Source organism: Sinohyriopsis cumingii, chromosome 10, assembly GCF_028554795.1.
Source record: "Sinohyriopsis cumingii isolate HCF-2022 chromosome 10, ASM2855479v2, whole genome shotgun sequence".
NCBI classification, from domain to species: domain Eukaryota; kingdom Metazoa; phylum Mollusca; class Bivalvia; order Unionida; family Unionidae; genus Sinohyriopsis; species Sinohyriopsis cumingii.
This window is the reverse complement of record NC_142970.1, coordinates 2,184,911-2,203,838: the sequence shown is the minus strand read 5'-3', so window position 1 is coordinate 2,203,838 and position 18,928 is coordinate 2,184,911. Positions and strand designations below refer to the sequence as shown.

Genomic DNA, 18,928 nt, shown 5'->3' with positions numbered 1-18,928 from the left:
GAAGGTACATTCATGCCACAAAAGAATGCTTGATAAATGCTGTCAGTAGAATGTGAAGGTACATGCGTGCCACAAAAGAATGCTTGATAAATGCTGTCATTAGAATGTGAAGGTACATTCATGCCACAAAAGAATGCTTGATACATGCTGTCAGTAGAATGTGAAGGTACATACGTGCCACAAAAGAATGCTTGATAAATGCTGTCAGTAGAATGTGAAGATACATGCATGCCACAAAAGAATGCTTGATAAATGCTGTCAGTAGAATGTGACGGTACATGCATGCCACAAAAGAATGCTTGATAAATGCTGTCAGTAGAATGTGAAGGTACATGCATGCCACAAAAGAATGCTTGATAAATGCTGTCAGTAGAATGTGAAGGTACATATATGCCACAAAAGAATGCTTGATAAATGCTGTCAGTAGAATGTGAAGGTACATGCATGCCACAAAAGAATGCTTGATAAATACTGTCGGTAGAATGTGAAGGTACATACATGCCACAAAAGAATGCTTGATAAATGCTGTCAGTAGAATGTGAAGGTACATTCATGCCACAAAAGAATGCTTGATATATGCTGTCAGTAGAATGTGAAGGTACATATATGCCACAAAAGAATGCTTGATAAATACTGTTGGTAGAATGTGACGGTATACATGCATGCCACAAAAGAATGCTTGATAAATACTATCAGTAGAATGTGACGGTACGTGCATGCCACAAAAGAATGCTTGATAAATACTGTCAGTAGAATGTGAAGGTACATTCATGCCACAAAAGAATGCTTGATAAATGCTGTCGGTAAAATGTGAAGGTACATGCATGCCACAAAAGAATGCTTGATAAATGCTGTCAGTAGAATGTGAAGGTGCATGCATGCCACAAAAGAATGCTTGATAAATGCTGTCAGTAGAATGTGAAGGTACATGCATGCCACAGAAGAATGCTTGATAAATGCTATGTCAGTAGATGCAAAGGTACATGCATGCCACAGAAGAATGCTTAATGCTGTGTCATTAGTTCTGATGGTACGTTCATACCATTAAAAGAATGCTTGATAAATGCTGTCAGTAGAATGTGAAGGTACATGCATGCCACAAAAGAATGCCACAAAAGAATGCTTGAAAAATGCTATCAGTAGAATGTGAAGGTACATTCATGCCATAAAAGAATGCTTGATAAACGCTGTGTAATTTATGTGAAGGTACATGCATGCCACAGAAGAATGCTTGATAAATGCTATGTCAGTAGATGCAAAGGTACATGCATGCCACAGAAGAATGCTTGTTAAACGCTATGTCAGTAGATGCAAAGGTACATGCATGCCACAGAAGAATGCGTGATAAATGCTATGTCAGTAGACGCAAAGGTACATGCATGCCACAGAAGAATGCTTAATGCTGTGTCATTAGTTCTGATGGTATGTTCATACCATTAAAAGAATGCTTGATAAATGCTGTCAGTAGAATGTGAAGGTACATGAATGCCACAAAAGAATGATGTATTAATGCTGTGTCAGTAGATCTAGTAGTACGTTAAAACTTTTGAAAAATTGCCTCATAAATACTTTGTTAGTATTGGTACATTCATAGCATTAAAAGAATGTTGTGTCAGTGTTTGTGATGGTACATTTATAGCATTAAGAGAATACATGATAAATGCTTTGTTGGTAGATGTGATTGTACATTCATAGCAATTAAAAGAATACATGATAAATGCTGTGTTGGTAGATGTGATGGTACATTCATAGCAATTAAAGAATACATGATAAATGCTGCGTCAGTTGATGTGATGGTACATTCATACCAGTGACAATACTTGATAAATGCTGTGTCAGTAGATGTGATGGTACCTTCATACCATTGACAGAATGCTTGATAAATGCTGTGTCAGTAGATGTAATGGTACATTCATGCCATTGACAGAATACTTGATAAATGCTGTGTCAGTAGATGTAATGGTACATTCATGCCATTGACAGAATACTTGATAAATGCTGTGTCAGTAGATGTAATGGTACATTCATGCCATTGACAGAATACTTGATAAATGCTGTGTCAGTAGATGTAATGGTACATTCATGCCATTGACGGAATGCTTGATAAATGCTGTGTCAGTAGATGTAATGGTACATTCATACCATTGACGGAATGCTTGATAAATGCTGTGTCAGTAGATGTAATGGTACATTCATACCATTAAGCGAATTCTCGATAAACTTTACATAGGGATTATTATTTCTATGATAACCACTGATGTTTGATGAATACTCATCAGTCTTTTTTATTTTCTAGGATCTAGATGTCTAATCAAGAACAGCTACAGTATCTGTGTATCAAGGACATTCGCCCTGGTCTTAAAAACTTGAATGTGGTTTTCATTGTCCTGGAAATAGGTATGTTTGAAATTTGTGTAAATTATATTTGTAAATATACTACTCATAATTATATGTGTACAATATATTTGTAAATACACTGCTCATGATTAAAAGTGTACAGTATATTTGTAAATACACTATTTATGATTATAAGTGCAGTATATTTGTAAATACACTGCTCATGTTTAAAAGTGTACAGTATATTTGTAAATACACTATTTATGATTATAAGTGCAGTATATTTGTAAATACACTACTCATGATTATAAGTGTACAGTATATTTGTAAATACACTGCTCATGTTTAAAAGTGTACAGTATATTTGTAAATACACTATTTATGATTATAAGTGCAGTATATTTGTAAATACACTACTCATGATTATAAGTGTACAGTATATTTGTAAATACACTAGTCATGATTATAAGTGCAGTATATTTATAAATACACTACTCATGATTATAAGTGTACAGTATATTTGTAAATACACTAATGATTATTCATTATATTTGTAGATAATTTGTAAATACACTACTGATTATAAGTGGACAGTATATTTGTAAATGCTCTAATGATTATAGGTGTACAGTATATTTGTAAATACGCTACTGATTATAAGTTACCATATGTAACGTACCTGAGTAGAGCTGGGTATTGCCAGTCATTTTGGATTGAAATAAGTATGATGGGTATTGCCAGTCATTTTGTTTTGAAATATGTATGATGGGTATTGCCAGTCATTTTGTTTTGAAATATGAGTGATGGGTATTGCCAGTCATTTTGTATTGAAATAAGTATGATGGGTATTGCCAGTCATTTTGTTTTGAAATATGTATGATGGGTATTGCCAGTCATTTGTATTGAAATATGTATGATGGTATTGCCAGTCATTTTGCATTGAAATATGTATGATGGGTATTGCCAGTCATTTTGCATTGAAATATGTATGATGGGTATTGCCAGTCATTTGTATTGAAATTATGTATGATGGGTATTGCCAGTCATTTGCATTTCAATATATGTATGATGGGTATTGCCAGTCATTTGTATTGAAATATATATGATGGGTATTGCCAGTCATTTGTATTGAAATTATGTATGATGGGTATTGCCAGTCATTTGCATTGAAATATATGTATGATGGGTATTGCGAGTCATTTGCATTGAAATATGTATGATGGGTATTGTCAGTCATTTGTATTGAAATATATATAATGGGTATTGTCAGTCTTTTGCATTTCAATACATGTATGATAGGTATTGCCAGTCATTTGCATTGAAATATATATGATGGGTATTGCCAGTCATTTGTATATAAATATGTATGATGAGTATTGCCAGTCATTTGCATTGAAATATATGTATGATGGGTATTGCCAGTCATTTGCATTGAAATATATATGATGGGTATTGCCAGTCATTTGTATTGAAATATATATGATGGGTATTGCCAGTCATTTGCATTTCAATATATGTATGATGGGTATTGCCAGTCTTTTGCATTGAAATATGTATGATGGGTATTGCCAGTCATTTGGATTGAAATATATATGATGGGTATTGCCAGTCATTTGTATTGAAATATATATGATGGATATTGCCAGTCATTTGTATTGAAATATATGTATGATGGGTATTGCCAGTCATTTGTATATAAAAATGTATGATGAGTATTGCCAGTCATTTGCATTGAAATATATGTATGATGGGTATTGCCAGTCATTTGCATTGAAATATGTATGATGGGTATTGCCAGTCATTTGTATTGAAATATATATGATGGGTATTGCCAGTCATTTGCATTGAAATATATGTATGATGGGTATTGCCAGTCTTTTGCATTGAAATATGTATGATGGGTATTGCCAGTCATTTGGATTGAAATATATATGATGGGTATTGCCAGTCATTTGTATTGAAATATATATGATGGATATTGCCAGTCATTTGTATTGAAATATATGTATGATGGGTATTGCCAGTCATTTGTATATAAATATGTATGATGAGTATTGCCAGTCATTTGCATTGAAATATATGTATGATGGGTATTGCCAGTCATTTGTATTGAAATATATATGATGGGTATTGCCAGTCATTTGCATTTCAATATATGTATGATGGGTATTGCCAGTCTTTTGCATTGAAATATGTATGATGGGTATTGCCAGTCATTTGGATTGAAATATATATGATGGGTATTGCCAGTCATTTGTATTGAAATATATATGATGGATATTGCCAGTCATTTGTATTGAAATATGTATGATGCGTATTGCCAGTCATTTGCATTGAAATATGTATGATGGGTATTGCCAGTCATTTGTATTGAAATATATATGATGGGTATTGCCAGTCATTTGCATTTCAATATATGTATGATGGGTATTGCCAGTCTTTTGCATTGAAATATGTATGATGGGTATTGCCAGTCATTTGGATTGAAATATATATGATGGGTGTTGCCAGTCATTTGTATTGAAATATATATGATGGGTATTGCCAGTCATTTGTATTGAAATGTGTATGATGCGTATTGCCAGTCATTTGCATTGAAATATATATGATGGGTATTGTCAGTCATTTGGATTGAAATATATATGATGGGTATTGCCAGTCATTTGGATTGAAATATATATGATGGGTATTGCCAGTCATTTGCATTTCAATATATGTATGATGGGTATTGCCAGTCATTTGCATTGAAATATATATGATGGGTATTGCCAGTCATTTGGATTGAAATATATATGATGGGTATTGCCAGTCATTTGGATTGAAATATATATGATGGGTATTGCCAGTCATTTTGCATTGAAATATATATGATGGTTATTGTCCTTAAAGTGTGTGACAATGTTATTGCATACATGCAGTAGATCAGCTGAAAAATATGTTATCTCATGTTTGTAGAACAAAGATTCTCTTGCACCACTGCATAAATCCATTTTAGATATTATGACTCTATGGTCTTAAAATAGGTAATGTAAAAGAGCAAAAACTGTTTATTTTTGAAAAATTCAACAAATAATTTATTTTCCTAGAATATAAAGTGAAAAAGAACTGACATTATTTTAAATTAAATCCCAAGTAGTCCAAAAGGTTGTACAACCAGTCCTAATGAATCAAGTTTTAATTAAATTCCAGTGGTGTTTGAAATAAGATCCAACACTGAATATGTTGATGAGCCTTTAGTAGCCTAGGACAAGATTTGCCAGCAATTTTTTGATGAATCACAATAATGTAATCCAAGATGTCCTTGTCTGAATTCACTATAATTCCATGTGAATGTTTCTGTCTTAGAATATTGTCGAAGAGCACTTTGTATTTCCAGTGAATAATAATTTGAATAAATAATTCCATTCAATGAAATCCTAAACACAACAGTAAGACTGATTCTGCCTTAATATGTTAAAGCAAGAATGAATAAGTTTTCAATTAGACAAGATTATATATAAAAAAAACTAAAAAACAAAAGAAGAGCCAGGATGCAGGGCTAAAGTTCATTTCTAGGAAACTCTTAAGTTGTAAACAGATCAAATCTGTTACTAAAATTATAATAAAGAATGTGGTAAACATCAGGTACAGCAGGTAATGCCATTGGGAATACCAGTGCCCTAGACACAGACCCAAATAAATATGTTTGCTTTGACTGATAATTATGCTAATACTTAATTCACACTCAGAGGGAGATATTAAATATGTATTATTTGTTTACCAAAATAAAAGTTACTGGTCAGGTAGACAATGAACATGATTTTGGACAAGGTCAAGTCTAAAATACAGTTATATATATCATGTTATCATGGAGAACAAATTAATAAATATAAAATTAAACATACATAACGTAGAATATGCTAAATTTCCAGAACAAAAAAAGGTGTTTTTCTTTATTTGTGACTTTTTATTAAATTTTCACTAGATATTGATTAGATACACCAACATAATTTTGAGACAAATTTAATATCATATCAACAACACAATGAGAAAACAAATTTTCACTTAGAACAAAATCTGGAATTGCAATTATGATGACATTTTTAAAAAAAAAATTCTTGATAGAGTGACATGGGCTTCTGCAGTGGACTTAACCAGTCATTTCTTAACCTGACTAAAGTTAATCAAATGAAAAAGGACTTAAGTTTTACATTTTACACAGTTATGGTTACATTTACCTGCTGTTATTTTACATCATTTTGATTCTGTTTTTATATTCCTACGATAAGGCCATCCACCATCAACAGTTACCAAACTATGTGAGTGCCTTACATGTAGAATAAAGAAGAATACTTTTAATTCTTGGGTCAGCAGGTCAAAGATTAATGTCACTGACTGAATAAAAGAAAAATGGTTTGAGCACAATAATTTGAGTTGTCCATGATCTACAGCTACCAAACTTTGTGGATGGTTTGAGCACAGTAATTTGAGTTATACTTGGCATAAGGAAGAACCCTGTTGATTTTGGAATCAGAGGTCAAGGTCACTGTCTGAAAGAAGGAAAATGGCAGCTTTGAGTTTCCTACATCACCAGTTACCAAACATTATGGATGACATCCACTTGGGTTATGGAAGAACCATATTGGTTTGAGGGTCAAAAGGTTAAACGTCAAGTCTACTCTGGCAGAATGAAGAAAAATGGATTCCTTACAATAACATTAATTCTACATCATATACATAAACCAAGCTTTGAGGATAGCTTGAAGGAAGAACCCCTTACTGTCAGAGGTCAAGGTCACTGAAGAAGACAAATTCTTTACATACAGTATTCTACATTACAGACTGGGACTAAACTATGTGAATGGTTTATACTTGAGACAAGGAAGAACCCTGGCAGGTATGGGGTCAAAGGATGATCAATTATGGTTACTGTAAAACAAAATAACTAAAGTTCCTGAAGACAACATTAAATTATTTACTGTTTATCTTCATAAAAAGCTGTGGATGACTTACATATTTGATAAGAAAGAAGTCTATTAAAACGTTGGGTCAAAAGATCAAAGGCAAAGTTATTATGCAAAGAAGACAAGTATCCTTTGCATAATAACTTTACTACCGTGAAAAAAGCTTATGGAGGGCTTAAACTTAAGTATGGAAGTGGACAATTGACTGTTTTTGCACAATAATGTTTTTTCTGGAGTATGTTCCTTGATCAAACTTTCAGGATGGTTTGCGTTTAAGGTAATAAATAAATCTATAAATTCTGGGATCTAAAGGTAAGAGACTGTGGATATTGGAAGTCAGATAAGGAAATAAGAATGTCTTTACCTTAAATTGAGTTTTTTGCTTCATACCTTGACCACGGTCAAGGTCATTGAGACCTTTTGTCAATAATAGCGCAAGTCCACCAAACCATACTTGTGCCTATATAGATCCCTATTTAACATGTTGTGGGTTTATACTATTCTTTTCATGGTTTATACTATTCCTTTCATGGTTTATACTATTCTTTTCATGGTTTTCTTGTTCTTTACATTTGTACATAACTATTTGTCTTCTGTTTCCTGCTTTTCATAATTGTTGAGGTAAAAACCCTTTATAATTCCATCTGTGGTATAATGCCAGTTTTGTATGTGAACATATGTTGGCATTATAACCAGTGTGGAATGTACATTTATTTGTCATAATGCATCTTATTCTGTTGATATATGAACTTCTTAAAATCAAGCATTGATTATTTGGTATTAATTTCAAACTCTTCTAATGTCTTATCTAAGTTGTGTAATTTAAAAAGTCTTCAGGGTTTGTTTTCAGTACAGCAGATACAACTGACCAATTGATTTTCGAATCATAATCATGTTCTGGTGTGTTTCAGGGAAACCAACACGAACAAAAGATGGGCACGATGTTCGATCCTGTAAGGTTGCTGATAAAACAGGCAGTATCAACATCTCTATATGGGATGAGGCTGGGGATCTTCTACAGACGGGGGATATCTGCAGGCTTATCAAGGGGTAAATTTATCTGCAGTATAACATCTCTAATTGTTTAACACAATTCAGACCAGAAAAATATATATTTAATAAACAGTTCCTCAAGATAGAAATGGTTGTATTCATGCTGTATTAAATTTATGCTACCTTGAAATTACTAAGGCCTTACTGTGTTACTGAGAAGTTTTTACAATGTTAATAACATGTTGTTATTTTTATTACATTTCTCAAAAACTTGTATGCAGTGGTTGCACTAGTTGTCACTCCTTGCCAAAGAAACCAGAATATATTAAGGTTTAACAGCTAGACAGATCATGACATATGTATGCAACAGTATATAGCAGTTGTTAAATTGGTGCACATTTTCTAATTTCAGTACATTCCCTGAATGTTTGGATGCTCCACTGCCTCTCAAATCCATCACAGAGAGATAAAAAAAATGTATTTCCTGTCTATATTCCGTGATGACAAAGAGAAGAAACTCTAACCAAACCGATAACCAAACCAACCAGCAATCTTGATTACTGGTATTTTATACTGGCAACTTGCCCAGTTGCCTATGCAACCACCAGAACAAATCTTTACAGCTTATGCTTTGGAAGAGATGAAACCGTACATAGGGATGATGGCATGGCATCATCCCTGCCCCATGGTATGTTTTATTTTGATACAGAAGTCAACTCCCACAGTGAATTGGGGATAAACTTGAAGATTCACTATGGTATGTTTTATTTTGATACAGAAGTCAACTCCCACGGTGAAGTGGGGATAACCTTGAAGATTCACCATGCACCGATCCTAATATTGAGTGTACAGAATACAGCTTTAAAATGGTCTACAAGAGTCCTGCTGATTTCTAAGTGCCAGCCCAATAATCCAACCCCATAAACTAAAGGCTTCTTTGGATTTGGAAGATGAAGAACAGTCATCATTTTGTTTTCTTTCACAGTCAGCAAAAATTATAAAAAAAATTCAGACTGCTAGACTGATAAAAGAAGAAACCTGGGCAATTCCAGAGCTTTTTTGCGGAAAGCATTTACCAGCATCATTCATGCCATGTTGGTATTCAGCACTAAGCTCTCATCCTTGATAAAAACTGGCAGTCAGTATGACCAATGGTTTCTTTCACAAGGTGGATGCAAAATGTCATGCATGCCACCTCCAGGTTAGTGAGAAATGTGATCTCTGCCTCTTTTTTTGATAGATTTGGCATCTCTAGTTATTTTTCAACTGGTTGAAAAAGCCAGGAATGATCATGCATGGAAGCCATATCCTGCATTCATTTGGTAAGGTAATTAATAGGATGAATCTTCAAATCGTGGTAAATGCCATGATAGTGTTGGCTAATCTTGATTGCATAAGATGGGACACCTGCCTGCACACAGCCACCCTTATGCAATGTTATGCCTTGGCTCTCCATTTGGCACCTTTGGGCACTCCTTTATTGTTTGTTGGTAAAACTGAGTAAAATTGAAGAAGTGAAGAAGCAGGCATTTCAAGAATGGTGCTTCAACTCGCCATGCCCCCTGTTCCTGTGTTCAGACAGAATCAGTTTCAGCTGTAGCATAGAGATGGTCAGTAGCAAAAGGATAAGAATCCAAAACAACAAAAAAAACAATTACATCTTCAGTTCAGTTTCAGAGAGCAACAAAATCATTATTCCAGGGTTCCCACGATACCAGGAAAAAGCTTGGACAAATGACAGTTGTTTTCCAACTGTGAAAAATCCTTGAATTTTACAAATAGTGATTAAAGTTGGTGAAAACCTAGAAATTGTCTGCCACAACATAATGGTTTGGGAATTACTCTGCTGGTGCAAACAGATGAATATAACTGTCAAGATCAGACATATCACAGGTAGGCTCAATTTCCTGGCTGATTCACTGTCAAGAACAGGACATACCTTTCACACAGAATGGTCCAGCCAGCCAACAATCTTTACATTGGGTTATATACTTTGGGGTAGCCTGATGATATATCTTTGTGACAAAGTGGAAACACAAGCTGCCCACCTTTGTCTCACTAGTCCCAGAGCCTGAGGCATGGGCTGTTCATAAATCAGTTGGAAGGGGTTTTTGGGGCTACCACTACGGTTCTGGTACCAGAATTATTTCTGAAAGTGATTGGCTAAAATTGATTCTGATTGATACATGTTCCCACGAAAATGACACTAAGAACCCTTACTTCTCATACAGCCACTGTCACAGGTGTTGCTAGTCCCTCATGCATGGTTCTTGTCAGGAGAGCCTTGAAAACAAAACAATTTCTGTCATGGAGAAAATCTCACAAGCTAGAATGTGCTCAACTTTGACAGTTTATGACGGGAAATGGTTTTCAGGAACTGGTTCTGGCTCATTAGTCAGAAGTAGTTAACATTAAAGGCTAACGGTCCATGCTATTTGACACATCATAGTATATAGGTAATGATAAGGATTTATCAGACCTATTTATACTGAATTTAATAGACCAAAATCTCTCACCCAGTTTCCTGAATGGAATATTACTGACATGGTTCAATTCAGATCAGTTTGATTCCTTAGCAGAGACAAGAACTGAATCTGGTAGGTATGCTGGCAGCAGCCCAGTCCATCACCAGACAAGAACTGAATCTGGTAGGTATGCTGGCAGCGGCCCAGTCCATCACCAGACAAGAACTGAATCTGGTTGGTATGCTGGCTGCAGCCCAGTCCATCACCAGACAAGAACTGAATCTGGTAGGTATGCTGGCTGCAGCCCAGTCCATCACCAGACAAGAACTGAATCTGGTAGGTATGCTGGCAGCAGCCCAGTCCATCACCAGACAAGAACTGAATCTGGTAGGTATGCTGGCTGCAGCCCAGTCCATCACCAGACAAGAACTGAATCTGGTAGGTATGCTGGCTGCAGCCCAGTCCATCACCAGACAAGAACTGAATCTGGTAGGTATGCTGGCTGCAGCCCAGTCCATCACCAGACAAGAACTGAATCTGGTAGGTATGCTGGCTGCAGCCCAGTCCATCACCAGACAAGAACTGAATCTGGTAGGTATGCTGGCTGCAGCCCAGTCCATCACCAGACCAAGCTAAAGTCAGCACAGTTTTATCATGGACATCAAAACGACACTAAGCTGGATTCATCTGGTCATTTACTTGGTAAGAAAGTCATTGCTTCCCTTCTTTTCATAAATGGGTACTGGTGTCACATATTAGGTGATTGTCGATGGTGCTGTTCTCTTATTATGAGTGGTAGGCTGCTCAGCATTTTCTCCTGTTCTCCAGATATTAATGTGATCAGAGAATGTATTCAAAGGAGAGAGCAAATGTTTTAGAAAATTATGTTTTAACAGCAGCAATTACTTATTTTGCTGCCATTGCATAGTTAATCTCTTTTTATGCAGAAAACTCACTGTCCATTCTATGCGAATACATCTTTCCAAAGAGTGGAGAAAAGTCAGAGTAACCTTTTGCACTTCGCTCTCTAATTTGGCATACCATGTCACGTGATTATATGTAGAAGCTAGATATTATTTGTCATGGATGCCATACTGTGTAGATGTCTGCCAATTCTGGTACCAGAGAAATGACATCTGTAGCAACTTACCGCAATCAGCAATCTTCTGCAGTTTTTAATTAGTCTCAATGTTACAGCTGTCTGTTCCATTTTCTAAGAACATCATGTCATAGCCTTTTCCCCTTTAGAACTTTTTTTTACAAATATATAAATCACTGTATTACAAGTAAGACCTTGTGTTCTGACATTGAGGACATCATTTTTGCATATATCAAACACTGTGATATTGGTAAGTGATTGTGTTATAAGGAAAATAACAATACATGCTGTGTGTCTCTACATACACCCAGGTGAGTTTTGTGGCAACATCATACAGTATACATGGTGCATACACAGGGTGTACATTGTATGACACTGCATACAACCAGGTGAGTTTCAAGGCAACAACTCAGATGACATTCATTATTTCTTTATTATGGGATAAAGTCAGAACAGTCTGGCATTTGTTCACAAAAAGGGCCCACGGGATACTCACACAGACTGCATAAGTACTCAAAGTGCACACGGAAAAAGCATTGCACTTTTTGCAAATTATGGTCTTCCAGCTCCTGGAATCTAGCTGATTCCAGACATCTATATCCAGGCAAGAGAACATTCCCTGCCCTTCTTCAGAATTTTCTGGAATCTCTTCCAGGTCTCACTGTTGGGATAAACATCTTTGGTGGCCTGTGAAGCCCCTGCAGAAGGAGGGTCTAGGCGTTTGAGAAGTCAATTGACTTCCCTCTATAGGATATGATGAATACTTATGATGTCTCTAACAGTGTGCATGCCTCAGGTAGCTGGTTGATCCCTCCTGTTGGGGAGGTAGAGCGCTGTGACAGTGGGTTGTACCTTCCTGTTAGGGAGGTAGAGCACCACAATAGCAGGTTGCACCTTCACATTAGGGAGGTAGAGCACTCCAGTAGCTGGTTGTGCCCTCCCATTAGGAGGAAAAGAGCGACATGATAGTGCATTGCACCCTCCAATTAGGGAGGTAGGGAGGTAAAGCACCACAGTGGAAGGTTTAACCATCCCATCAGGGAGGTAAAGCACTCCAATACATTGTGTGTGTCTGGCATCATGTTGTCCCTTCTGTTCAGGAGGCAAAACACTGCATCTGTGATGCACACAGAGATAAATCAGTTGAAGATGAGGTTTCCTCCATCTACCACTTATCTGCCTCACCGTATGGGGATAGTTCAATAACTGAGCTTCCCCCTTTTACCCCCTCTACCATCCCATCCTGTGTAAGATTTGCCATCCATGCACAGGACTCAGACTAGGGACCAGGACCACATTGGTGTTCCCCTGTTCCCAATTATACCAGTGAACACTTATGGGATGTGGGGCCTTCCACCTCAGTGGACCTTACCATCACAATTGAAGTGATGCTGTGACTGATATCCCACCATTACCTCCTCACCAGGTGGCTTCCTCTAGGAAGGCTAAAGGTGTTACGTCAACAGATGTTCTTATCTCCCCTCTGTAACTCATGATGAATCAGGGACCATAGTGCAGAGTCAGAGTGATCCATTCCATCAAGGGACAGTGATGCCCAGCCACTCTCCAACTTGGAGCAACCTTGACTATGATGATGCACTCTCTATCCTTGTTGACTCCAACAAGTTCAAGACAGAAGCTGTGGCAACGATACCTTCTCTTAGGCCCACCCTTATTCTCAGATGGATGAGGAAGAAGAGGAATGGTTCCTTGACAAGGTGGTGCAATGTCGCCCTCTCATAAAGAGGAGTGGTTAATTGGGTTTGGATGCATTATCCAGAGGATGACCTCCCTCGATATTATAGCCCGGCAGGAGTGAAAGAAGAATGGAATTTCAACAGAGAACTGAGCGAGAATATTGGGGAGGAATAAACAATATGAGCCCTCTTTTGACAAGAAAATAACAAATTTAATCAGAACAAATTAAAACGGTAATTCAAATTCAAGTTAGATTATATAAGTAGAATTTAACAGGTGTGTCCAGTTTGGATTTATTACATCATCATAACGAAAGGTGAAAGAATGCAGTATCCATGATTGATTGCATCACCTTCATTCACTTTGACCATATATCAACGTCTCCTAGTTCATCCTTCCAACTCTAGGTTATGCCCCTTCATGGACTTCATGGTCCCTTTTACTCTGACCTCGTCCTTCTTTCTTTCTTTTCCCGTACTCTAATCTTAGGACTGTCTCGTCCTTCTCTCCGAAAGCTGTTCCTTAAAGGACAAATTCACCCCATAATACTGTATACATATTATTTAATTGTACGTACATTTAATTCCCTTAAAGTTATTCAGAGCCTGTGGCTATCCACACACCGAGTAAATTCTGACTTAGTACGGTAGGACATTGACCTTGCTTTCCAGCGGCAAGTCTTGAATTACCACGTGACTACTAAGTATTACCGTATTAATTTACAAAGTCTACTACATGTTTGATCACTATTGCATGAAATTCAAAAGAAATGTAACTCACGGCATTCCTTAACTACAAGATTATCCAAGCATTACAAAATCGGATATAATTAGGTAATTATTGTTAACTCACGATGATCTGTATCGTCCTAACAACCATATGAAATCTTACACATGAACATTTGGATCGCATGCAGTCAATTCTACCAATGAACTAATAACTGTATAATTAAAAAGGTAAATTGCATAACAATTCTATCGTCAACACTTTCAATGAAATTGAATAAAATATATTGCATAATAACTCTAGCATCAACACTCTCCATGAAATTAAATAAAGTTGCATAACAACTCTAACAACAACACATTTCCACAAAATGAATAAACAATACATAGTATAGAAACCTCTTCTTATTTCACGAGGAAAGCACTAATCTTTAGGCTTCCACAGAGTCGAGACAAAGTTTCCTCTCGTAGGAAATTTCCAGACTAAAAAATTTACACTAGGGTCGTCAGTTTAAAGTCAGATTGCTCTAAAGTGTACGCCCTAATTTATTCTACCCAAGGCAAGGGTCCCTAATCTTTCCCAAAGAAATAATTTCTTTCATCAGATTTAGACAGCTCAGAATCTGTGTACGACAGTGCATGACAATTTTCCCTTTGAAAATATGGTAAATGGACATAGGTTCCTACCAAGCGGTTAGGGTCGGTAGCTCAAATGTTTACTTCTAAAGACTGTTTAAGATATCCCAGTCAATTTCACTGGTTCGGAAATATTGTTCCTTTGAAGTTTACACTGACATGGGGGAGATGATCAACGAAAGTTCTGAGTGACCCTTCACAAAGACTTTTCTGGCTTAACTGCGATAACTTTAATTGCTAAATGCATTCAACTTTAAATTTTCTGTACTTCAAAATATGACACTTCACAGGTGGTAAAGGAGGTTTACCATCTTTTACCTCTGGACTTGTGCCCCAAACCAATAGGCACACAGTCCAAAATGATCCTTTTCATTTTGGACTTGTGCCCCAAACCAATAGGCACACAGTCCAAAATGATCCTTTTCATTTTGGAAAAGATCTCTTGTGCACCTGCTCAACCAGACCTCTTACTTCTCCCATATTCATCCATGACTGAGCAAATATGGAGGTTTCACAAGGCCAAAATATCACTCGACAACATAGAGGGTGGTCTGTACCTCAGTCAATGTTGAGACCTCTTATATTTTCTTCCAGCTAGGTACATTCCCTAATTGGCCTATCAAACCTCCTCCTTTGGATGCCAATGCAGCCAAAGTGGGTATTTCTACAGGAGCCTTGGCACACCTTCCCATTGAAACAGTTAATGCCATGGAGCAGAAAACCTGGTTACTTTTAGCTTCACCTATTCTCACCTACTTCCTTTAGTATGCCTCATTGAATCCAGCCACATTACAGAGTATTCTGGATGCTGTGGCCAGACATCTCTGCATTCTTTCTCTGTTGCCATGACATTATCAGTGGACTTTTGCACATCTGCCATGACATTGCATTGGACTCACCAAAGGTCTTGCTTACCCACCATATAAACCTTCTAAGGGCTGCTCCTCTAGAAGCCAAGACGTTCTTTGGAGGTCTCATTGCTTCTCAAGAATCACCAATACTGATCATTCGTGCCCACTCCCAGCCATCACAATTGAAAAGGAAACAAGATTGGGCAAATCACTGTCAGGGGCCATCTGCAAATCTTCAACAATCTCCACAATGAAGGACCTCCATTTTCTTCTCCCAGTCTGGCTTGTTGAAATTGAGGGAAGAGGAGCACAAGCTTTGGCAGAAGGGCAATCAAGAGGGTCTTGAATGAACAGTTTATCATCCTACTGCCTGATCTTTCTGGTCACCAAGAAAGGCAGGAAAGTTTTAATCATATTGATCTCTTGTTGCTCAACCAGTTTCTCTTGGAGGAATCCTTCAAGATGGAGACAACCTCCTCAATCCGGAACACTTTTTGTCTGTTCAGTTGGGCCATCTCCATCAACCTTCAGGATGCTCACTTGCACATCCTGATTTTTTTCTCCCCACTTGGCAAATATCTCTGTGTTTGCCTAGACCAGGAATTTTTTTTTTTATTCCAGGTTATGCCATTTAGGATCCCTTCCTCACCCAGAGTCTTCACCCAGGTCGCAGGAGTGGTAGCTTCCTACCTTCAAATACTGGGAACATAGATTCTCCATTATTTCGACAACCAGTTGATTCACAATGTCCAAGTTTAGTCCCTTTATCTGGATCTATTCATCTCTTTGTCCACTGTAATTCATTTGGGTCTCTTACCCAATCTCGAGAATTTGGAACTTGTTCCATCTCAGGACATTGTTTATGTGGAGATGAACTTCCTTACAAATCAGACTTGGTCTGGGTTCCTCTGGATCAGATAGATTGAATCCTGACTTTCCTAGAGACACTATGAACATAACCCTGTTATCTGTTCACCTTTATCTTTTACTGCTCTGAAGCTTAAAAGCCACTGCCAATTGTTTCCTTACGATGTCTCCACATGCATTCTCTACAGTTTCTCCTTCTTCAAGGTGGAAACCACTCAGATTCTCTATCAACCCTGTTTCGCTTGGACTGGATTTTCACCACCATTTGCTTCGATGAATGAATCAAGACAGATTCCTGGGTGGGGGTTACCATGCACACACCCAATCCCCATTCCTATCTGCTTGATGATGTGTCATATTCTGATTGGGTGCTCATTTAGAGTTAGAGGGCATAATTCTCCATGGTTCTTGGACTCCGGCAGATTATCTCTCCACTTCAAGTATACCTGTTTGTGACCAGTCTCAAGAACAAACTTCCTTCCCATTTACATTTCTCCTGGATCAGAGAGCATGGGCAGTAGATGCATTTAGCTTGCAGTGGGATTGCCTATTCACTTATGCCTTCCCACCTTTGCAACTGCTTCCATGATTGATGCAAAAAGTCAGAACCTCCACTGCTCAGATAATCCTCATAACACCACTGTGGCCCAGCAATCATGGTTCAGTGATCCCCTTGACCTGTTCATCAGTTAAATATTTGGAGCCCCAGAGACTTGTCTCCAACTCTCTTACACACTGATGGAATCTTTCTTGTTATTTATGGTCACTAATCAAGACCCTTGTGAACCATTGATTGAAGCTTCCTTTCAGAACCTCACACTGTGTTCCTACTCTCTTTAGCTTCTGCAAGACAAAGAAGTGAGATTCATGCCTTGTCTATTGGTACTAGCTGTCTCTAGTTTACAGCGGGCTGCACCCTCCCATTAGGGAGGTTGTGCACTTCAACAGCACATTGCACCCTTCTCTTAGGGAGGTAGAGCACTGCAATAACGGGTGATGCCCTCTTATTTGGAGGTTGATAACCACAAAAGTGGGTTGCTCCCTCCTATTAGGGAGGTTGAGCACTGCAACACATTTGATATTTGTGTTTCTGTCAGGGGCCCATTGTAATGACACAATATGTGACTCAGAGAGACATCAACCTTTGATAGATGGACCTCTCATTCTATGGTGAGTACAACTAAATTTCTGTTTTTCATCATTTTGGTGAGAGCATCAGCCTACCCAGCTATCTGACAAATTCAGCTATGCAGGATAAGTAATTGCTGCCATTAATATATAGTTTTGGGGGTATACTAACTTTAAGTATGAAATACTTACTGGACGTTATTGTTGAATGCCCACCTCCTACCCCATTCTGATGTCTTGTTAATTATTGTCTGTGAAAAAGATGACAGGTAATATCTACCTTCCATGCATGACCATACAGTATACTGAGTGGTGTGCAAAAGGTCATACTGGCTTTCTCGACTCTGTGGGAGGATGTATTCATATTGAACAACACAAACATAGGTTAGCTAGGCAATAGTAGCAGGTAAGTATTGCATAATTAAAATTTGTTTTACCCTCCCAAAACTACATATTAAATTGACAGGTGTTTTTATTTGGATCTCAAAAAATTTCACACAAAGCTTTGTGATGTTTTTCTCCAGGTCCTGAGGCCAACCTTTATCTAGTTGCTCTTACAATGTCCTTCTTGCTCAGTGGATCAACAGTGTTCATGTTCATTAGCATCGGAAGTTACTTTTGTTGTTCATGGTGCTGCTTAGTATGTTTAACCAGTTTTTCATTAAACTAGTCTAACTGAGAGCAAAGGACAGCTGAATTGTTTTTTATTAAACTTTAACTTAAAACATTCTTATCAAACAAAGTAACACTTAAACAAGACCATAACAGTTACTCAAATGGTTTGCCAAAATCATATTTAGTGAGGTTTTCCTTTTTATCTCAATTCAGCCAAATGATGGACAGTTTTTAATCAACTACGCAAAAGCCAACATGACCAGTATGACTTATAATACCTAAAACAATACATCCCACATTTGGCCTAAACTTTCCAGATTACAACAATAATCAATTAACACACTAAAATCAGCTGCATTACATGGGCACACATCATTGCACTGGTTACAACAATGGAACAGTTCCAGTACCCACAAGACTGGTTCTAACTGACTTCCAGCACATAAATAAGCAAAACAGTATTTCAGAATCACATATATGTTAAAGCCATGTGAGCACTAATTATTGTAACCCAGGCAATCTGTTCCCCATTCATAAATCAAATACTTTGAACACAAAGTTTGCAGCTTTT

The 18,928-nt window shown here is 37.3% G+C and overlaps 1 protein-coding gene across 2 annotated transcripts in view; it reads left to right on the top strand.

The window, feature by feature from the left end:
* The window catches only part of LOC149789490 (SOSS complex subunit B2-like), a 44,651-nt gene that overhangs the window by 4,649 nt on the left and 21,074 nt on the right, over positions 1–18,928 (top strand). For both annotated transcript variants that reach the window (XM_089971516.1, XM_089971517.1), the window contains exons 2-3: positions 2,297–2,397; positions 8,192–8,330. In XM_089971516.1, the coding sequence (XP_089827642.1) occupies positions 2,304–2,397; positions 8,192–8,330 (233 nt within the window). In that variant the 5' untranslated portion in view covers positions 2,297–2,303. The remainder of the gene's footprint in view (positions 1–2,296; positions 2,398–8,191; positions 8,331–18,928) is intronic.